At 40.0% G+C, this 24082-nt stretch overlaps 1 protein-coding gene across 5 annotated transcripts in view; it reads right to left on the minus strand.

Moving 5' to 3' along the window:
• The window catches only part of QTGAL (queuosine-tRNA galactosyltransferase), a 288495-nt gene that overhangs the window by 246885 nt on the left and 17528 nt on the right, over positions 1-24082 (minus strand). For all 5 annotated transcript variants that reach the window (XR_014788322.1, XM_084838336.1, XM_084838339.1 and 2 more), the window contains one exon: positions 20887-20952. Coding sequence is in view for 4 of the 5 variants with exons in the window: in XM_084838336.1 (XP_084694462.1) it covers positions 20887-20952 (66 nt within the window). In the remaining variant the exon portion in view is untranslated. The remainder of the gene's footprint in view (positions 1-20886; positions 20953-24082) is intronic.

Here is a 24082-nt window from a genome sequence, read left to right on the forward strand (position 1 = left end):
TTTGAGAAGTGCTCCTGTGTAGTTATAGGGAAGGGGGTGTTTTGGCAGTGGGAGGCGGACATATCAACTAAGCATCCTGCTCACCTTCCAGCCTCTGTAGCAACTGTGGCCTAACTGCAGTCCTCATGTGCACAGCTTAAGGAACAGGGAGGTGGAGCTGCTATTACCTACAAGGATTCCATCTCCGTGGTCCAGTACCCTATTCAGAAGTCAACCAGTTTTGACTGTCTTTTTCTGTCATTGCAAACTTTGAGACTGGATTGAATTCTGTTAGTGCATTGCTCATCCAGCTGCCTAACAGTCTTCCTGCCTGATGGAGGTAATCTCAGAGATGATGTTCAAGACCTCAAAAGCTGTTGGTCTTGGGGGACTGTGTACTGCGACCAACTTGTTTGGTGTGACTCAGGATTGTATAACCTCTATGGCAATCATGGACCTGTCTCAAATTATGTGGCCTCATGCTTGCGCTGTCATTACTTGATTCCGTTTGATCTTGTGGCCACATGTAACCCCTGCAGGGATTCAGGACCCACTGCAATGGTCCACCCATAGAGAATGATGGATCCAGATGGTTTTCGAAGGACTTTGGGGGAGTTCCCTGCAGTTTCGACCAGTGGACCTGCTGGGATAGGGAGATGACTCAGGGATAGTCTCTGCTGGGAGACTCAAGCTATCGATATAATCACTCCCAAATATCCTCAGCACAATCGTAAAGTCAAGTCAACTCCCTGGTATTTTGGAGAGGTACAAGTGATAATAGTTGGGACAACAATTAGAGCACAAGTGGCCAAAGATTTGTGATGAGTACAACCAAAGACAGTGAGAAACCACTATTGGGCTTATTCTGTGGCTTTGATGGTGGCAAAGAAATCTCTATTACCATTGCATCTGCAGAATGCTAGTCAGTGGTGCTTTTTAGTGTGTAAAGAGCATTTTGCATATAAGCTCAGGGACTCAATAGTAGAGCCCTTAAAGGCCTGTTGCAATGCATTTAGCAGACAGAATCACTCAGATTCATACTGATGGATGCAGCCCAGACAATATCTGGTCATGCTGTTTCAGATACCATTCAGCTTGTGAAACCTGAGAATGTGGAAAAGCTGCTTCTTTGTTTTTCTTTCTTTCTTTCACATTTCTGTGCCATCAAATCAACATATTTGTTAATATTTAATATTTATAACTTATGCCATAGCAAATATATCCAAACATACAAATTAACCAGGTCTGTATAGGTTTCAATAGCTAAGAAAAGATATCTAGGGTTTGTTTTGTTTTTTTAGAAGTCTTTATTGAGTTTAACTTCTTGTCCCATAACACTTTATAATTATTCCCATCACAGTATAATGTCTTGCCATCTGATTTTTAATGCAGTCCAGAAGGTTTGTTATGGGGGCTAACTGTAACTTAAAACCTGTGACATATTTAATACCTTTAATAATCTCCTTTCAATATTCTTTAACTGGGGTACTATAAAAGTATATATGGGCAAGAATGCCCCTCTCCTATATCTGCAATATACACAGCTGAAAATATTCTGGATATTTTAACCAGGTTATAGTACTGCATATACACCATTTTATACAAATTTTCCTTAGAATTCATGTCTTAAACCAATCTAACACAATTATTCAAAACATGTTTCCACTGATCATCAGATACAGTTATATTAAATTCCCTTTTTCCACTTCTGTTTAATTGAATCAAATTCTGCTAGTGCCAATGGCTATTAAAATTTCATATGTTTTGGATAAGAAACCTTTTTGTGCCCAGAAAGTAACAGTTTTTCAAACAGAGTATAAGCTCTAGCTATGTCTACTCTCTTATTACACTCTGGATGTAACTCCTTATCTGTAAATACTGAAATAATGGAAGATTAAGATAATTTTTTTTGTGCAAGTTGAGTATATGATATAATTCCCTGGATAAAAAATTAATATGGTGATGTCTCCTGTAAACCAAACAGAGCAATCACCCATTTCCATTGCTCTCTGAAAACCAAAATGACTGAATGCTGGAGCAAAGGAAGAGATTCTTGATGCAAAATAGGTCTATACTTTCCCCAGGTTTTAACAATTACCATCCTGATTTCATTTCCCTTGCTCTTGATATTCCTGATGGTTAAACTAAATTCAGTCTGCTAGTGAAAATTCAGTTCCAGCCTGCTCCCCTATCCCAAGGCAGAATGTCCTTAAAAGCTTGAAGCCACTGTATCAAAGCCGATGATGATGATGATGATGATGATGATGGCAATAATAATATGAAGGAAGAGGAGGAACAGCAATGAGAAATCAAAAGACCACCCCTAAATTTCCCTTGCTGTAATACTTGTTACTTAACTCTTAATTTTTCATATATACTGATAGACTTCAGACTGGAGTTGATTTGTTCTACCACATATCAGTAATCTAAGAAAAAATAATATTCTGAAAATAATTTTCAGCTTAACTACAGCAAGACTCCTCAGCCCACTTTCTCATATCTTGACTAGCTTTGTGTAGCACACATGAGGTTATCTTCAACAAGGCTTATTTATGTACACTGAGAGAAATATCCCAGGGTATGATATCTCTTTTGTTTTGCAATTTAAACCTATTATCAATTCAATCTGCACTTTTTGTTCATCATATTTTTTATTTTCCTGAATTAACTTTATAAAACAGATACTTTATCAAATGCTTCCAATTTATTTTAAGTGGTGTAAATGATTAACATAGCATTTTGCAATATAAACACCATATCATCTGCATAATAAAACATGATTTCGAAATCGAAATTAATCGAAATTAATACCTTTAATCTTGCTTTCTTGTCGGATCTGCTGTGCCCCCTTTTTCCTTCAGAAGGTTTGCTAAGCATTTCCCTGGTTTATTCCTGTGTTTTTATGTTAACCTCAAAGTTTTCTACTTCTTTTCATATAATGGTACAGTTTCTCTGTCTTTCTTATAATTTCTCCCTTCTATAATAAACTGACCCCATGACAAAGCCTTAAATACTTTGTATCCAGGCAACTTTTTCTAATCCAAGATAATAAAGTCTTGCTTTTTTCTTTACTATGAACACGGATAATTTCCATTTTCAACTTTTATGTTATTCTTATTTTATCTAATGGCAAAAACTAAGATACGGTTAGGTATATTAAAGTGCAGCATGTCTTAACACCTGATATATTGCTAATTATCATTTGAATAAAATTCAGGCATTAATAGTTTAAATTTCATAAATATACCAACAGTACAATTTTCATCTATGTAATACATTTCATGTTCTTAAAGCAGTAAAGTAAATTTTAGTTTGATGAGAAAATAAATACTGCATATATTTTAATCCCCACCCCTCCAAAAACAGCAGGGAAGGGGAGAAACCAACCTGTTTTTCCCCCATGCCTTCAAACATTTCACAAATGATACATCTGTAGTGAGTAAGTACAAGTACTCAAATATAATGAAATCAAAAACATGCTGCATTGCTGCTGTTTCCGGGGAGATACAATTTATTCCATTCTTTCAGAATGGCTTCAAAGGAAGAAAAAGAATCCACCTGCCATAAAAACAATAGCTGATCTTTTGCTCATCTATTTTAAAACACATATATGGGGGAATGGGCAGTTTATTCCACCAAATACACTTTCAGCTATTTTGAGATACAAAAGCACCCCACGTTCTGAAGCCATAGCCTAAAACGATATTATTTCCAGGGTTATCAACTTCATCAAGTGCTTTCCTTTTTATTATTAGTTTTTTTTATGGCCCTGTTTCACTGGGTTTTTTATTTATGTATTCTTCTTTATACTATAATGCCTAAAGAAATGGATCACAGGTTTCAATGTTTTCTTTAGCTCCCAGCATTTTTTAAACTGAACCCTTTTGAAAGGAAGGACACTACCTTTATCACTAATTTTAAAAGAACAAAAGAGTGTGGTTATATTAACCTATGTTAAGTGAGCTGCAAAATTAAAATGTAGAACCTTTGCATAAGAGCAAAGATTCCCACAGTTTTCATGCCAGCTTTGAAACATAATTAACATTCATTGGAAAAACAGTGGAAAAGATATATTAAGCATCAAATTAGGCATGTGAATGAAAATTTGTACAAACTTAGCATAAGGGAGTGTGACTAGATTTCTTAGTCATGTACTTGTTAAATGCACATAGCATTTAAAATAATGTGTTTGTGAGGAGCCATCCGGGGTCACTGTAGAATCCCTCAGGTGTTCCTGGCTGCCTAGTAACAGTAGCCAGCCACAGGTAGGGCTGGTTAAACAGAAGGAAAGGAAATCAGTGCAGAGGCCCTTTAAATGGATCAAGGACCCTGAGGGAGGAGGAGGGGCAGAAGCACAGGATAAAAGCATGAATGCTAGAAGCACAGGGGGGAGAAAGACAGAGCTGGAGTAAAGAGGCTCAGGAGGAACCTGGAACAACAAATTTTCAAAGAAACAGCATAAAGTCATATGTAAAAGGCATTCCACAGTGAGTTGGAATGGAGAAGTAGCAATCTGTATTACATTATGATGGAATGCAAATTAAATGAGTGGTTGGAAAGAGCAACTGGAAGGAACAAAGAATGAAAGGTAAAGAAGGGGGTAGGAGGAAGGGGAGAAGAGCACCTGGCCTTCTAAGAAAACCAGTGACCTGAAGCAGAGGGGTGGCTGCTACGAAACACAGGAGAGACCTACCAGTACAGTTAGCAGCAGTCCAAACCCAAAGGAACAAGTGGACAAGAAAAGACTTGCTTAATTCTACAGTAAACTCAGATCATCCTGACTCTACAACTTCTTATCTACATCAACCATAATTATGTAAGCATTCACTCAGATCCTACAGTTACTTACCTTTATTGCTCTATTATTTGCTGCAGTGCCACAGGTACTTACCTGCACTGTAGACCTTTAACCTGATCCTGGAGATACCTATCTGTATCACCCAGCAAGCATCCACCATACTGGTCCTGCAGCTAGCTACCTCACTCTGTGACCTCTTATCCAGGGCCCTCAGCCACTTACTGTTATTACTCCAGAGCCTCTGTGCCTTATCCTGAAACTGCTTACTACAGTTCCTGAGAAGGGATCCTGATCCTGCAGCTACTCATCAGAATGATCCTGTGCTGTAACAAGGATTAATAAAGTCTATAATTGCTACATTTACATGATCAGTGTAGTCACTTGGGATGAAAACAGGACAAGGGAACATGTTCCCCTTGGAGAAAGGGCACACCTTGTGACAATGTCTTAAAAACTTGTTCTATGGTTCCTAGATGCAGCTTATACATTAGTATGAGGCTAATTTGAACATCTAGAATGTTATAGCAAAAGTGTAATTCTCTATAACTCCCAGTGTCTGTGGATAGATGAGAATACACCCACTCTTAGTGACTTGCCTAAGACTAGTTTGCCTAAAGGAAGCAGTGGGTAAAGCACACTTGACCAGTCTCATCTACTGGAGAATGAGGCCAAAATGGTGGATCTGCTCATGGTAAATAATTTAGACAAGCTATTTGCCACAAGCAGAGGGGGAAATGGCTGATCACAAGCACAGGGCTCTTTTGGATGGTCCCTAAAAGAATCTTTGCTGTGCATATTATGAATCTGAATTCACTGCTGCTAACTGTGAGTCCTATGCAGCTCTCTTTTCTTTCAAATTAAAGTTTTCAAAGAGAGTAAAGTTCTACACTAAATTCCTCACCTACTGAGACCACAGATTAGGAAAGATACAAGTCCAAGAAGTTGCGACCATGGTTAATGAGCAGAGTCAAGGAAACTATTCAAGGTTAAACAAAAACCTTCCTTCAGAAAGGCCTGTCCAAATGAGGAGCACAAAGAGAAACAAAAACTTCATCAAAAGTAATACAAGCAAAGAATAAGGGATGCAAAAAATAATTTGAGAAGCATACCTTTAAAAAAATTAAGTCCAACTATTAAAAAATTATTTAAATACATCAGAAGGAAGAAACCAGCTAGGGAGGCTGTTGAACCATTGGATAACAATGGAGTTAAAAGTATGCTAAATGAAAATAAGGAGAATGCAGACAAGATTAATGAATTATTTGCTTCTCTCATCACTTTGGAAGATGTTGGGTAGGTACCTATGCCTGAGCTGACTTTTTCAGAAAGGGAGTCTGAAGAACTATGGCAAAAGAGAAGAAATTCTATGCCTCACTGACAAATTAAAAATTAACAAGTCACCTTGCCCAAGAAATATCCATCCAATAGTTCTTAAAGATCTCAAATGTGATATTGCTGATCTTCTAACAAAAATATGTAACTTGTTCCTGAGATCATCCTCCTTCCACGAGAACTGGAAAGTGGGCAAAAAGGCTATCCAGGGGAGATCCAGGAAGTTACAAGCCTACTAACTTAATGTCTGTTCCAGGTGAATTATTGGAAAGCATTATTAAATAATTGTATGAAGTGTACTGAAGACATAGTCTTGCTGAAGAAGAATCAACTCCCCACTCAGCACAGAAATGCAGCAAGCTGCCCGGGCAGGGACAGGGCAATCACTCCAGCAGGCAAGGGGAACAGAATTGGGCAGGAGAGGCCACGGGCCAGATGGGAAACGGCCACAGGCTGGCAATTCCCCTCCCCTGCTTTACAACCATCAGCCTATTCTAGAAATCTACTCTTGTCCAGAGCCAATTTGAAGTTTTAATGTAGGGGTAGGCAATGTCCAGGGGCCAGTTCCCCAGCATCTCTCCCCACCACCACCACCGCTGCTACACTGACAAAGTTCAGTGATGTGGTGGCAAAAAAAGTAGTGAGTTCTCTTTAAGACAAGGCACACACTCCCCACGCACCTTGTCTTAAAGGTGAAAAATAACTGGGGGTAAATAATGCTAAATATGTGCACATCTCACCAAAGGTGGAAAAAAAGTCTACAAAATAATTCTACAAAATAAAATGGTTAACATTAGCAGAGTAGGCTGCTGAGGTTGTGCTGCAAAAGCCCATGAGATACATGCCACAGGGCAGGAGGACTAAGGGGAAAACAAGCCACAGCAAGCCGCAGAGCACCTGATACTCTGTCAGCAGTAATGTCGGTTAGCAAGTGAACAATCAACCCACCGTAGTGTGTAGTGTCAGGGTGGCTTATCATGACGTGCGAACCAGAATAAAGTATATACAAAATCAATATCTATTACCCTGTCTGTTCACCCGGTCCCCTTCCCTGTTCTTTGCTAGACACAAACAGCTTCATTAACAGATAATTACTAACCTTTAAATTTCAGGGCAAGCAGGACACAAACAGAGATAAGAGCCCTTCCCAATAGCAAACACTGAAGAATTAGCTCAAACTAATTGAATGACAGAATGTGTCATTCTTCTGGAATAACAGAAGAACATAGTTTGCAAAACAAAGTACTAGGCTTCTGGAAGGAGCAGCACTGGACCAATAATCCCAGCATATGCAGTGAAATCTGACTCAGATTTAAAAAGGGAAAATGCATGCTGGAATTCTCTCACTTGAAGGTGAACAGTATTGGCCTCAGGCAAGGAGGCGAGTAGTAGTTGCAAGCTATAATAAAAGTATTCAATCTGTATTTTCAAATAAATCAGCAACTGCTTAAGAAAAACCTGTATCTACAGTACTCAAGCAATACTTCAGTGAACATGAACAACGAATACTGCAGGGTTTTCTCAACTTGCAGTAAACCTTAGTATATCAATTTCCCCCCTTTCATAACTTAATACATTGCACGTGTATAACACAAAATGTTACAATTCAACGGAAGTCAAGAGGAACCTGGAACAACAAATTTTCAAAGAAACAGCATAAAGTCATATGTAAAAGGCATTCCACAGTGAGTTGGAATGGAGAAGTAGCAATCTGTATTACATTATGATGGAATGCAAATTAAATGAGTTTCAGAAGTGCTGCCGCAGGTAAAAACAAAAGGAAAATTAGAAGGAAGTTCTAAGATTTCACCAACAAGCTGCCCTCTCTTATTTTGCTTTGAAGAAAAGTCATGTTTTCATGTGTTCGTGATTATAGTTAATGACTGCTGTAGAGATGGGCCTGAGCCAAAGCCATGTATCTGAACAGCTCCAAAACTCCAGGAGAGATCTGGCTTTGAAATGATTTCCTACGCCTCAGGTCTACGTGGAGAACATGGCAAACATAACATCACTGCTACCACTGAGGATTTTACCTCAAACAGTTTAAACAGATGAGAACCCTTGCTTTCATAAAAGTTTTAAAATACAAATCATATGTGATTTTAAGAGAGGACATTTCACCTCCACTTTATGAAGAACAAACTTAAATAAATTTTTAATTTTTATCTTGTGCCTTGCAGTGACACAAAAATATACTCAAGGGAATGAAGGGTGAGGTCATTCTCCTTTGCAGATGGGCACAGCAAACTGTTATTATATAGCTTAAGTATGGGTGCATTCATACTTACATTTTGAAACTCCCAACAGTTCTGAAACTCCAGCACTAAAGTGCTTTTCTTCTGCATTGCCAACAAATAAAGGGTAAACTCCTTCTATTCACTACTGTGCAGCCACAGCTACCAAGATGAAGTTTTTTATTGCTTGTGTAAATTTTTGCGTTTTGAGAGGATAGGTGAAACCATGCTCATGCACCATGTCTGGATTTTATAACACCTACAAAAGTATTCCATTAAGCCTGAAACTGACATCTTCAGAGTACAAGCTTAATTGATTTGCACTAACCATAATTTAGAAGCCGAACTATGGCTTGAGCTTCCAAATATACCACAGGCAAAACATGGTTTAGAGCTGCTTATATGCTTTCATTTTCTTTCTGCTCGGCACTCCCATTTCTATGGTATGGGGTGCTTCTGGAGGAACGGCAACTGCCATGACTATGGTCTGTCAGTTCAGACATCATGACAAGTAACAGTCAGTACAAACCATGAACTGCAAATCCAATTCAATCCATTTTTTAAATTTTGGTTTACCAGCCAATCGCAAACCATGATCTGTCAATTCAGACATCTCATCAAACTATAGTTAAGCTTCCTTAACAATGGTTTGGTACAATAAACGAATTGTCATACACATACCAAATTGGACCATTCAGCTTTCCCTGCACTGTTAAGTTGTCTCTATATTAACTCTCAATAGCTAAGATCATAAACTCTCCTTCTGAAGGGCACAGGCTACCCATCCTTTGGCCATCTCTTTTCTGTGACTATGGCTATGACTTGAATTGAAGTTTTAACCTCTTTTCTTTAGCCAAGGACAGAACTATCTTAAGCTGATCTCTCTAAATCTTCCTGGCATCTGATTTATACAGTTTTCCCTACGTCCCCATCTGCAGTTCAGTGATACTCAAAACTGAACAGCCAATTTCCCTTTTTCACCATCATTTTGTGATTACCTATTTGTCTCAGAAGTACAGGAGAAATTTCTGGTGAAACAGAGGTGGCCTATCTTTCCTTCAAACATCAGGAAAACTGATTTTTAGTTGCATATACAAGGCATAAAACAGACAAGCAGCTAACTGGGAAGCAGATTCACACAAACGCATATGAAACTTTCACTTGCACAAATTAAGTGCAATCTTCAAGCCTCTGGCATGATTCCAACACAGCCCTTAGTGGTGAAAGTCCTAGAAGCTGCTGAAACAAGAAACCCAATCCACGAACAACCACTACAAAGTGGAAACTATTTGGCTAGAAAGTTGGGGCTAGGATTTTTTTTTAAATTATACCAACAACTCTCCCACAGTAAACATACAAATGGGTTCCATAAAAGATATCACATCTCATGCAATGCCCGTGGCTAGTTGTCTGACACATGAGGAAGAGAAAATGTACTTTTTAACATTTAGTATCCCATCCCGTTTTACACGAGAATATAAATTATGATCATCTACTTAGCAACCATACCATGAATCTGCAGTAACAGAACCATTGTTAGATGTGGTTATTGGCATGTGGAGGCCATACTGGATATAAATTTAATTACAAAGTTGTATCAGTAGGGATGGTTTTCATTTGTGACGTTTCATTAAAATGTAGAACAGACTTGAACACTTGCTTTGAAAATCCACCGTGGTTTTTCAGAAACACCAAATTAAAAGAATTTCTAAAGACCCAGTTTAATGAAAAACAAACACACAGCTGAATTTAAGCATGTTTCAAGCGGTTTATGTGGAAATACCCAATTAATGAAAGCTGTTACAAGCATTGCACTTCCAGCATCAATAAACTCCCCCTTTTCCCCCAATACTGAGATTTTTATGTACCCATTTCAAAAAAAGTTCACTATGAACTTTTAATTTTTCTTGGCTACTATTCTACCTAAGGCTTTTAAAAATCAGTGGTAACCTTAGTCGGACTGGGAAGCAGATACAGTGGTTGAACAAAAGAGGCCCTAAAAGTATCACTTCACCAAAAAGAAAAGGGTCACACCAGAGTCATGCAAAGTAAAGGGAACATAGCACTCGATCATCCCAGAATGCAGGACATGGAATAACGGGCTCAAGTTACAGGAAGCTGAACATCAGATTCCAGCTGAACATCAGGAAAAACTTCCTGACTGTTAGAGCAATATGACAATGGAACCAATTACCTAGGGAGGTAGTGGGCTCTTCCACACTGGAGGCATTCAAGACAAGGCTGGACAGCCATCTGTCAGGGATGGTCTGACCTGGGTTCCTGCATTGAGCAGGGGGTTGGACTTGATGGCCTTATAGGCCTCTCCCAACCCTACTATTCTATGATTCTATAAGAGCTCAAGATTTAATTGCACTAGCTAGCTTTCAATTAAGTATTTAAAAAAGATACAGTGCATATCCAATTTGGATGGTTGTGGAATATACATGATAGAAGCGGAATCTACAACAAAACGCTGCTGTGTGGAATACTCTTATTTAGGGTTTCAGCCTGTCAAGCATGCCTTCTTTCAGAACACTCCATTCCATTCCCCTTCCCCCTGGTTTTCTGCTTTCTCCCCACTCCAACAGCTAGCATCCTATCGCCATTGAGTATGCTCAATTGTCAGTGGGCTGTTTTAGAGTCCCCCTTTAGTGTTTTTTCCCTAAAAATTTTTTCAAGGGAACTTGGGGCTCCCCCAAACCTGCAGATACCTCCCCTCTTGTGGGTGGATGGTGCCATTTGACTACATAAGGATCCATAGTCAGAGAATGAGTTCGCAATTCATATATAGGGCTCTGAGGTTTTTTTAAACCAACAAACCACAGCAATGGGTTCCAGCTTCTTCCTCCTGATGAAGTGGACAAGGTGCTTTCATCTGTAAGGCCGACCACCTGCTTACTTGATCCTTGCCCATCTTGGCTCATTATGGGCTGCAGAGAGAGACTGGGTGAGGGGATCAAGGCAGTGGTGAACGCCTCCCTTGAGGAGGGAGTGATGCCATCAGCCCTCAAGGTGGCAGTGATAAGACCGCTCTTAAAGAAGCCCTCCTTGGATCCTCAAGTTCTGAACAACTTTCGCCCAGCCTCAAATCTGCCATTTTTGGGCAAGGTGATTGAGCAGGTGGTGGCGGTGCAGTTGAAGGCACACTTGGAAGAAACTGATTATCTAGACCCATTTCAGTCAGGCTTCAGGCCTGGGCATGGGACAGAAACAGCCTTGGTCGCCTTGGTAGATGATATGAGGAGGGCTCTGGATAGGGGTGAATGCTCCTTCCTTGTTCTCCTCGACCTCTCAGCGGCTTTTGATACCGTTGACCACGGTATCCTCCTGGACCGCCTGGAGGGGTTGGGCATTGAAGACACCGTATTGCGGTGGCTCCGGTCCTTCCTCTCGGGCAGGTACCAGAGGGTAGCACTGGGAAAGGAGGTTTCGGACCCGTGGCCACTTACTTGTGGGGTGCCACAGGGTTCCATCCTCTCCCCGATGCTATTTAACATCTATGTGAAGCCGCTGGGGGCTATCATCAGGAGGTTTGGGGTGCAGTGTCATCAATATGCGGATGACACGCAGCTCTACCTCTCGTTCAAATCTTCACCAAGGTTGGCCGTAGAATCCCTGTCCAAATGTCTGGAGACGGTGAGTGGCTGGATGGGGAGGAATAAGCTGAAGCTGAACCCTGACAAGTCCGAGGTACTTTTGGTGGGAGACAAGAGGAGGCTAGGGGATGTTGACCTGGTGTTGAATGGGGTACGGCTACCCTTGAAAGACCAGGTCCGCAGCCTGGGGGTCATTTTGGACTCCCAGCTGTCCATGGAGGCTCAGGTGTCAGCTGTGAGCCGGACAGCGCTGTATCAACTCCATCTGATACGGCGGCTGTGCCCCTTCCTTCCCGACCATCTGCTCCCATCAGTAGTACATGCCCTGGTCTCCTCTCGTTTAGACTACTGTAATGCGCTCTACGTGGGGTTACCCTTGAAGACGGTTCAGAAACTGCAGCTGGTACAGAACGCAGTGGCTCGCCTGATTAAAGGCAGCCGCTGGCGAGATCACATCACTCCAGTGCTGAAGGAGTTGCACTGCTTACCAGTTGTTTTCCGGGCCAAATTCAAGGTGTTAGTTTTGACCTTTAAAACCCTATATGGTTCCGGCCCAGCCTATCTTAAGGAGCGCCTCCAGCAACACCAGACAGGCCGCTTAACAAGATCAGCCTCGGATGGCCTTCTCTCTGTCCCATCAGCCAGGACAGCTAGACTGGTGGGGACGAGGGAGAGGGCTTTTTCTGTGGTGGCCCCCACTCTGTGGAACTCCCTCCCTAGGGAACTCCGTCATGCCCCCTCTTTAATGAGCTTCCGCCGTGCATTAAAAACGTGGTTGTTCAGGCAGGCATTTGGGGTGGGTTAGGGTATTTTAGGAAATGTTTTTATTGTAGAATTGTATTGTTTTAAACTGTTTTATTGTATGTTGTACATCGCCCAGAGTGGCTGGGTGACCAGCCAGATGGGTGATTAATAAATTTAATAATAAATAAATAAATAAATAAATTTATTAAATCAAAGATACAGACTCGAATTTAGTATCATGTACTGAAGAATCCCCTACCAAGTCCTAAATCTAGGTAACTACACAGAAAATATCATCCTTCTTAATCTTCACAGATGACAACAACCCCTACAAAAAAGGATCCTATTCTTTGTATTCACAAGTATTCCAGATTAATAATCTTTGGTTCATACAAATCCTAGCAGTATCTTTGTCAGGCTCTATTTTAAAGTGATTTGAAAAAAGGCAGTATAATTTTAAATAGAGCACACATTATGTTCTACTTGTTCTTTTTGAATCCCCTATGAGATATTGCAGTGCACTGCCATATAACGAATACTTTGCAGCAGTATTAACAGAAACACTCTGAATTTCATTTTTGGACTGTTCTATGCATATTGGGAAAAATATGCACTCTAATTGAGGATAACATGCATCTGCAGCGAAACACAGGGAGAAGAGAAACCACTCTAATAAACAAATACTTTTAAAGTAACTAGGATAACTGCAAGATTTAAATTACCTCGATGGGCCACAGATTACTATGTTGGAATTTGGCCCCTCAGCAGCAGGCCATGCTACTACACAAATCAACTGTTCTTCAATCACATTTTCCAGTTTATTAAAAGAAAGAGAGCCAGACTTTCTGCAACCTCTAATCCACCCCCCCACACACCTTTTTTCTTTCTTTAGAAATCACAGTCAATCTACTTTTGAGGCCCCAGCTGATTTCTCTATTCACTTTAGTGCTATCAAGTGGCAGCTTTCTTGTCACATCTTTAAAGATTATACAGAGCAAGTCCTACAAGTTAACAACTGTACACCAGTATTGGAAGGTGCAGATTCTACCGCTAGTAAGTTCATCAAGGATCCTGGTCCTATAAAAAATGACAGTCTCTTTCCATTGCATCTAAATTCATGAGTTCTCCTTCAAATTCATGAGTTCTCCTTTGACTGCAAGCCTGTGGGCAGGGACCATCTTGTCTTAATGACTGTATTTAAGCCACTCTAGGAGACTTTTTGGCTCAGGAACGGGATAAAAACACTTCACATAAATAAAACATATGAAGTCAATATTCCCATGTTACAATTTTCAGTCACAACTTTCATACCATAAGGTGGAGAGTTTTTATACCAGTGTCTACACATGAAACACACATTGTATGCCCCAAAACTGAGATTTCAGCATACTTACTTCGATCTGAAAAGTAAACACTGCTGCACCCATGTTACAATTTGACATACACTAATAACACAAATGAAAATTAAAGCAGTCCTAAGAGGTAGCAGATCCTCAGCCATTTTCTTCTCTCCTTCCTATTTTTATAAGATATCAGTCACGTTCACACCTTGTATTCTGCATTCCAAGTCCCACTGGGCAGCTCTATATGCAGTTCAACTTGCATTAATGTAGCAGTGAGCAATTTGTGGCCCTCCAAACATTTTAACCTACAACTCCCATGTCCTAGTCAGCACAGCTAATGGTGCAGGATAACGGGAGTTGTAAGCCAAAACATTTGGAGAGGGCCACAAGTTGCCCACCCTTGTATTAACAGGAGATCAAATTAATACCAATTATGAAGCAACTTTCTCAGTTCTTAATATTCATGTTATTTGTAGTGCCTTTACGTTTTGCCTGTCAGAACATGCCTAACTGACATATCGAGGTCTGCCTAAAACGTTCTGATAGAGACAAAAGTGCACCTGATTCTTATCAATGCCAACGAAAAGTACTACTTTAGGCTTTGCCTCACTCAGAAAGACTTGTTACAATAAAAGTTCATTTCTAAATGACATGCGTTGAGATAAGGAAAACCTGTTGTTGGGGTGGTAACATGGCCCAAATGCTGTAATTACAATTACAGACTTGTAATTACAAGAGCAAAATAGGGCTAGAAGGTTATTCATACCAAGCCTTTATGTGAAAGGGGGACAAAGAAAAAAGCCAATGATGTAAGAGAAAACAGACATTTTCTTAATACTGTAGATTGAAGATATTATTATTATTATTATTATTATTATTATTATTTAAACAACTAGTGACTTTGTAACTCCAGTGATTCAAAACAGTATTTTGTAAATGGTGCTTTCATGGGCTTGCCTTTAAAAAGAAATGAGACTGCTTTCCCCCCGCAGAATATCACCAGCACTGCAGATTTTTCTAAGACATTATGCCTTAAATGACTCTGTCTTCCAAAGAAGCACTACCATTTACTATCTCTAAACAGACAAAAATCCCACTGAAGATCTTCATGAACAATGGCCAAATTCAGATGCAATGGGAAACCATGGTTCCCCCCTACAAAAACAAGCAGCAATGATCTTCTGGCTCATGTGCTTCCCTCTCTCCTTCCCTCTCTCCTCCACGTGTAGGAGACTGGAAGCTTCTGCTTTCAGTTTTAAACTAACCACAGTTCTCTATAGTGGACTGGTGGTTAGTTTAAAATTGGAAACAGAAGGTTCTGATCTCCTCCTCTGGTGCAGAAAAGAAGATGGGAAGGGAGAAAGGCCATGAGCCAGAGGTTCACCATGGCTCATTCTCATAGCACGAAACCATGCGGCAGTACCCAGTATGTCATTCCGCAAATTCAAATAGAACTAGTGGAGCTCCATTAAATCTTTCTGTTGCGCAAGCAGTTGCCGATTATGCTTGTACAACAGGCTGCGCAAGCAGAATGCTCAACAGGCTGCGCAAGCAGAATGCTCAACAGGCTGCGCAATGGGTTGCACAATGGGTTGCGCAAGCATAACAAGCTTGCGCAAACATAACTTTAATTGGATTCTTCTCTTAAGCATAGTTCAGAAGCTAGTTTCCACTAGCACAACATCATTTGTGCTAATAGAATGACACAGCTGGATACTGCCCGTGGTTTCCCATTACGTGTGAACCCGACCAACAGCAAGATTAAGATAGATACAACTAATCAGTAATTCATATCACATGGTACAAGATTTTGTCTTTAGAGCTGCGAACTCTTGGAATCAAAATTCTGCTACATGGATGGGGCCTTTGGGCAAAGCCTAGCAGCTTTTGGTGAGTCCAGAGAAGAGACTCGTACAAAAACTATCTGTTCACCTAAAGCATACAAGTTTAAAAAACAACACATAAGAAAAAAGAATGGCCTTGTCCCTCACACAAAAATAAGGAAGTTATTAAGCAACCTGTACAATATAACACAAGAATAATGGATGAGAGTAGTATGAACTTTTCAGCATTTTCATTTTTAGGATACTTCATTTGGACAGACAAGTATTAAAAATTGTTCCTGTCATCAAGATCAGTATTTTCTGAGTAGAAGCAAAAAGACTACATTTCCACATAGACTCTAGGTAGAATGTTTTTTTAAACTGGGCACATTTATCTGGCAAGAATTTCCTTAACCATGAAATATATTAATACAAGTCATATTGGTACAAATTCATTCTATAGCACAACATAATTACTAGAATATTATATCAATCAACTCTTTTAGGCACATATTTGCAACTGAGACAAAACCCAAATAGAAAGCTCTCTGTCCAGAAGGCAAAAAAGCTTTCATGGCACCCTTCATTTACAAGCCTATTCTAACATTAAACAAGATTGTGACACCAACCATGAAATTTTACTCCAGCTCTGAAAAAACCAAACTTATGACCTATGAATAATGAGTACCTAAATCTGTAGCTCTAGGCTGCCACTATTACCAAAAATCTGTATATCAGCCAACTCAATCATCCGGCTTTGCTTTGCCCTTCATCCCCCCATCATGCTCACCTGGAACAAAGAAGACATAGCAAACAGCAGAAACAAACATCAAAAATAAAACTGACCTGGATTACAACATAATACTGCAAATAAATCAGAAGGCTCAATTGCACCACTTTGCTGAAGTTTGTTCTACTGTGTAATGCTGTCTCTGAATGATGTAACAACATCTTGAGACTCCTCAGACTTGATACAAAAGCAGTGGTAAGAGAGCTGTAGCAATCCTATTTGTTCTACATCCCAAACAAGCCAAGGAGGAAATACATTTTCATTGCATATGCAACTATACCAGAATGGATGCTAAAGCAAGTGACCGTGAAAATAGAGCAACAAACCAATGAAGATAAGGGGAACATGGCACACCCAGTAAAAGAAAGCAAAGGCATAGGTCAGCAATAGCCTGCCTGCTCAAGCCAAGAACACATATTGCTGATTTAGCAGTAGCAGCCATGGCTGAAGACACTTGAAGGGTCATGAATGAACTTTATATTTGTTCCATATCCATCCTTACTGACATCTCACTATTATGCAACATGCTGAAACAAGTAAAATGAGACTGGGCAGAGTATGAGCTCATATGTATCTACTATAAAATCTATCTTTTACTAGCAAGAAACAAATGCACACATTAAACTCTTTTTAAAGCTTAGTCATCTGTGGGCCTCTTTAACAAGGATGATTGCCAAGTTATGCATGGTAACACTGCGGTATGGATTAATGCCCAAAAATTAAACTCAAACCATTTTGTTTCTGTTGTTTTCATTCTAGTTCAAAGAAAAATAGAATGATTACTATCCATCTGGCCCCATACCCTTATTGCCTCACAAGGGGTTCTTTCCCCTGCTATTTCCCCTCTGAAGAGCACCACACCAAGAAGAAAACAAATGCCAAGCACTTTCACTTAGTACAGCTATTTTAAAAGTATGAAGCTGAAGACTAAAATTAATCACAGCAAAGCATTCCCTCAAATAGGTCATGTTAAATACCTTTGCAATAGCAAAGCTAGTCTCAACTCATTCACTTCAAAAGGACTTCCTCTCATATCTCCAACTTAAACAGCTGTTTGAAAGCTGTAGCAGAATCAGATCAGTATGGTAGCTACGTTTTGGATGAACAGGTTCTAGTCATAACTGTAGCCTTCTGTGGCTTCCTGATTTATAGGTAACAGAAACAAGGTACACCCCATGGTACAGTGCAATTCACTTATAATGGATGCTTCTGCATGACAGATTTCTGTCTGTTAACTATTGCTACTTAATACTATCAAATTTACCCAACACTGGCTTATTTAGCTAATCCTGTTTTCTCTCTCAGCACAAATACTGCTCTCTTTTATCCTTTCCTTATCCAGTTCTGGAGGAGTTTGTACTTCTGATCTTGCAACATCAATTACATGATAGAGTGCAGACTCCTCCAAAAAATACAATAGGCAGTATCCAACGGAGCCATTGCGCGAGCGGCCCCTCCCACCCATTCTGTTGCACAAGAGGCTTTCCCACCCATTCCATGGATCCATTGCTTGCACAACAGAGATTTAACACTTCTGGGAGCAACCAGAAATGAGCAGAAACGCTTGTTTCTGGATCAGGAAAGGTCAGCAGGACTCCCTTATGCGAGCTCCGCTGATCTGCCTTTCCACTCATTTCCAGTTCCTCCCAGAAGTGCTAAATCTCCTTTGTGCAGGTGGCGGGTCTCACTTGTGGAATGGAATCTGAGGAGGCACAATGCCCCATTGACTACTGCCCCAAGTAAGCCAACAGTTTTGAGAAGGGCAAAGCTTCCAAAAAACCCAGCAACCTTTTTGCAGAGAGCCACTCAAAACTGCAACCAAAAATGAAAGACAAATTGACGCAAAAGACCGCCAAATCCTACATATAAATGTACGCCAACTGGAAAACATCCGTTTTCGGGAGGGTGGCTCTGCTGCACTAACAAAAAATAAAATTCCAATATTATCATCTGTCCGGTTCACTAGCCTAATGGGAAAACTTTGTTTGCAGTTTTCAAAAAGTTAAAACAATGAGCTTGGCATTTTTCACTAGCTGCTTTATGGTTAGTTCCATCAGCAGAGTTACCGACAACCAAAATCGTTCATATTCATGCAGTGAAACCATACTGCCATAGTGTGTGAGAACAGCCTTCAACATTACAGATTTTTTTTTCCAATCCTAACTACCACTTTCAGTGAACCTTTGCTATTCAGATGCAGAACAGTGTTTGGGTTTTGACAGAAACAAAAGTGCTCATTTCTCCCCCACTCCCCACCCCCACAACTGCCATAAGAGTGCAGTATGCAAGGACGCCCCCCCCCCCCTGCATTCCAGCAAACAGTGAACTGAGCTTACTATTTTCTCCAGGACTCCCCTCTCAAACATTGCCTCCATGGATGTATAACAGTATATCCTGTAATGCCTCAATAAATACATTGGCAATTGCAAATGATCTCCCCTAAAGAAGAACGACGAAGTCGATGCAATATTAGCTATTAAAAACAGAATCTCTTTACAAGCCTCAGGTCTGCAACACTCCAAGTGAGATGGGTTCCAAAATATCTCTTTTGTGTGAGAACCTCCCATAGAAAAAAAATTCCTTTCTATTGGAAAAAGTCAGTGGATTTGACATTAACAATGATCCCCTAAACACTTTCCATTAATGGTTTGGCAAGCTCTGTCAGGTTTTGTGGGGTGATTTTTTTTTTTTACATTTTTCAAAAGTTAAATTAGTTTTAAAGACATTATGTATGAAATTCAATCAAATTTAGGCTGTAATCCTATACAAACTTACCTGTAAGTGCCACTGAACTCAATGGAACTCAATTTACTTTTGACTAGATACGTAGGGGATTGCATGGGCAGAAGATACTGCATTAAAGCATAATATTGTTTAAAAGGGAAGCACACATACTTTTCTTCATAGCCTTCAGTTACCCCATAATTCTTGAATGTTACTTTGTTTTAGATCCAGCTAGGAAAAGCCAAGTTAATCACAGTTTGTTTGCCAAGTTTGTTTTTTAAGTAAAAAGTACACTAATTAAAGAAGAGAAAACGTTAATGCCTAAGACCAAACAGTAGTTGCAACTAGTGCTGCTCAGAACTTCTAGTATTATAAATACTTAAAAAAAAAGTATTTGCTATTCAGATGCAAAACACTGTTTGGGTTGACAGTTTCTGTTTGACAGAAACAAAAGCGCTCATTTCTCCCCCACTCCCCACCCCCACAACCAAGCCATGAGTGTGCAGTATGCAAGGACGCCCCCCCCCGCTAACTTCTCTAGTCATGCAGCGTACGACATTTAAAAGTATTCTATTTCATTTGAAATGTGTTATTCAATGTAACATCTACAGCTGAGTTCGATGAACATTATTGGCCAAGCCAACGATTTACCTAACCCAATGGAGTCTTCAGAAGAGTATGGCAATTTGCATAGTACAGCCTTTTACTTATACCCCACATTGATTCTATTACAATCTGTGGCAGTCCCAAAATCTAATATAAATTGGGCCTGTTACTTTTCCCTCCCACCAACTAAGCAGCACTAGTCTGAGGCTTTTGTGCTTCCTCCTCCATTCCCCTTCCCATAGGGAGAAATTAATTATCTGCAGCAGACAAAATCCTGCATTTATCTGAGCATAAGGTCTTACTGAATCCTGAACTACAAGACATGAACAGGTTCAATATTGCAGGTCCAAGAAGCTCCCACATTCAGATAAATTTACTGCAACAGCCTAGTTCAACTCTGAGCTCAACCATGAATTCACTGGATGGCCATAGACAAGCTACTGCTTGTCCATTTAAATCACAAATATGGGGATAAAACTATTTTTTTATCCCCATACCTTACAGAGTTGTTATAAGAAGTATTGAAATAATGTATACAAAACAATTAAGAAAACCACTACATAAATACTAAGTTACTTTTATTTGTTCATACATTCAAACGGCTAGGACACTGATGAGTCCTGAACTCTTTTTTCATTAGCTAATATTGGTCCATTTCCTTTTTCCTTTATTTACTACTTCTTGGTAATCAGTCTTTTAAATAAGGCCATGTATCATGAAACTTTCAGGGAAGACAAAGAAAAAATAGGCTTTAGAAGCCTTTTCTTAAAAAAAACAGTTGCCAGTTTGAGGCAAAGCAATAACAACGTCATCATCTATGTATCAATTACAGTTAATGCTACTATAACATTTTCCAAACCTTCCTGTTAAACAGACTCTATCCCCACTATTAAAAGAAAATACAGAGAAATACTCACACTTTTTGGATGCTGAATAGCAGCGTCCCACTGCAGCCTTATTCTCTGGGGCATCATCACGTCATCCTGTAATAAGCGGCACACTGTTAATGAATGAGAAAGAGAGCCCACCACTATGCTCTTACAATAACTAGAGATGGCTGCCAGATTAACTGGCCATTTTACTAGCCAAAAGACAAAACTATAACATGCACAGGAGGCTGCAAATACTGGAAGTACTCTACCATATTATTTCAGTACCCTGAAATTTAACCCCAAAGATAATTAACATAAATTAGAATTAGGAGGCAAAATCCAGATTTTTTAAACTTCTATTAAGCAGTGCAGGAATTTCACCAATGTCTAAAGAATAAGACCTACTGGTCTCAGTGGCCTGGTCAAACGCACATTGGGGCAGGGTGGTTAACGCTAACCACTGCGAGAGCCCCTGCCACACATGCAGCTAACCGTGGCCCACAGCATTCTTAGCCTAACCACTCTCTAACCACCCTCCCTCCTGCAGTCCTCCAACTGCTCCATCACGCACCCCAGCAGCTCACATAGCCATTACAGGAGCAGGGCTGCTGATGGCCATTGGCGGCCATTTTCGTCATTCTTCCTGATTCCGTTACAGAAATAAGCAAAAAATAAATAAAAACAATATAGTGATTTTGCACACATATGCATATGTGCAAACACCCATTTTAGCAATATACAGGGATAATGCACATTTTAGTGATATTCAGCAATTTTGCACAAATGCTCATTTTAGCAATATAGCAAATTTTGCACACTTTTCCGCCATTTTTATTTATCTTTTGCTTATTTCTGTAACAGAATCAGAAAGGAAGGAAGGAAGGAAGGAAGGAAGGAAGGAAGGAAGGAAGGGCCACCTAAGCAGTCAGCAGCACCATTCCTGTAATGGCTGTTTTCAGCCACTCTTGCCACGGAGCTCTATGTAAGTGCTCCGTTAGCACCACTAACCACCTTGCAGCAGTTGGTTAGTGAGTGTGGTTTGTGTGTGGTTAATAAACCACCATGGTTGGGTCTGACCCCCATTCAGATGTCACGCTAAGCCACAATGGCTAGCTCAAAACTCCTAATTATCATGGCTTAGCATGATGTCTGAACAGGCTCTATAAGTTAACTGAAAACTACTGGTGCAATGCTATGCAAGTTTAGACAGACAAAAGTCCTACAGCTCCCAGGATTCCCCAGCCAACATGGTTGCCTGGGGCATGCTGAGAGTTGTAGGACTTTCTCTGTCTAAACATGCATAGGATTGCACCCTTAACCATGTAAAACTTTCAACTCCAGATCCATTAATGCAGTATAATACCACAAAAGCAAAATCCAACCCAAGACCCTGACCTCAAACTACATTAGTGTGTACCCATCCACATGAAGCAAGAGGAATCACTTTGTATTATCATTTTGGCAATGTCTGTTTACTAAGGAATGACATGGCATAATAGTTCCGCATTTGTATTTTAGATACTTACATCCATCCAACCAATAAACTAATTCAGTTTCCTCCTCTACTAGCCGTAAGGCTACAGTTGAAAGCAGTATTAACATTTTGTCCTATGACCATGCATTCCATCTAAGACACTTTGTACTTTGAATGACATGATAGACACCTACAGCAGGCTCAGTTTTCTCCTACAATACCCCAAATTTCTTATTAGCCTCAGCCCCTCAGACATGAGTGACTGATTCTACATGTTACATGTATGTGGCAGTAGACAATGAGGATCAAATTCTTGACCGTACTACTTCAGGATGTAGGTGAAAGGTTATATTTCTGAATGCTCCCACATACTTAAAAAAGTTCTTTTATCTGGTAAACTAAAATATTAGGAAGCTGTACAGTCCAGAATTCTACCACTTCAGTCTACCATGTGATTCTGCCCAACTTGTAGAATGGGTCTGGCAAAACCCTTCCCTCCCGCTCCCTCATGACACTAATGAAGGGGCTGCCAACAATCTCCCTTTATGGTCTTCAGCTGTTCACTTCCACTTGTGTGCACCTTGGCTTGCGTATAGGGATGAACATCTAAGGTACATCAAGGGGAGAATTCTGCCAAAGCCTTTGTTCCTGATCAAACTGGAGGGAGAGCAGTGGAACACGTTGACTGTGCCTCAGCTTGTACAGAAGAAAGCAACCAAGGTGAATAGTCAAAGTATCCCTAAAATCAAGAACTATAATTTGGGAAGGAGAGCTGAGAAGACTTTGGAGGCTAGACAAAGCCACCTTTCCCTATTCTAGGACTGATTAACCTTGAAACTAACCCAACTTTACCCTTTATCAAAAAAGATAACAAGACTGAAAACAAATTTGCACTACTAGCTCCATCTAATTAATCCACTTCAAGGTTAAAGCTAAACAAAACCAAAAAAAGGAAAACAAAGCTGCTTATCAGTTGTAGAGAAGCTGGAGATACAGTCACAAGTCTTTCTTCATATATTGAAGAAATGCCTGTTTTGCACGCAACGACCAGCCGTAGATTAATTAACTCATGGTTGGTCAAGGCAGCAACCTCAGCATTCTATTGCCAGCTGAAGTGATTTCAATTTGCAAATAGCTTATAATGGCTTCAAACAAAAAGTGTTATAAAGGCTAAATCCAATCACACAACACGAGTTTTCCTCCCGTCCTCTCCCCAGGAGCCCCCCACATGTTCTCCAAATCTATTCCAGAGTGTCCACCAACTCTACAAAGCAGATTTGTGGGGTGCATAGTAAGTTGAAAGGAGGCAAGGGAATTCGATTTGCCACCAGAGTCCATTCTACTGGTGGAAGGACATCACTGGAATAAAAACTTAAGAGAAAACTTTTATTTTAATGAAGATTTCAGTATAATACTTCCCTCACCAGGAGCACAATGCAAAATGTTTCTTTAAAAATCATGCCACTTAAACTGTGGCATAAAAAGAGGAAAGATAATTCAAACATTCTACTGTCAAATGAATCATTATAAACAACCACTAAACCAGAAACGGTATTTCATAACATACACTCAAAATAATCCAGAAGGAATTTGATGATTAAACACACACTTCCTGTTCTCCAAAGACCATCTTGAGCAGGTAAGCACTTTGTTGAAAGAAGAAAGAACGAAAAGATCTTTATTTCACATAAAAAGCCATCAGGGATTTCTAAACAAGCCCAGATGTGCTTCTGATGGTGGGAAGGGGGGCTTAATGATCTTGTCACT

This window comes from Heloderma suspectum, chromosome 2 (assembly GCF_057233095.1).
Source record: "Heloderma suspectum isolate Gila_16-S chromosome 2, 16-S_ref, whole genome shotgun sequence".
NCBI lineage: Eukaryota > Metazoa > Chordata > Lepidosauria > Squamata > Helodermatidae > Heloderma > Heloderma suspectum.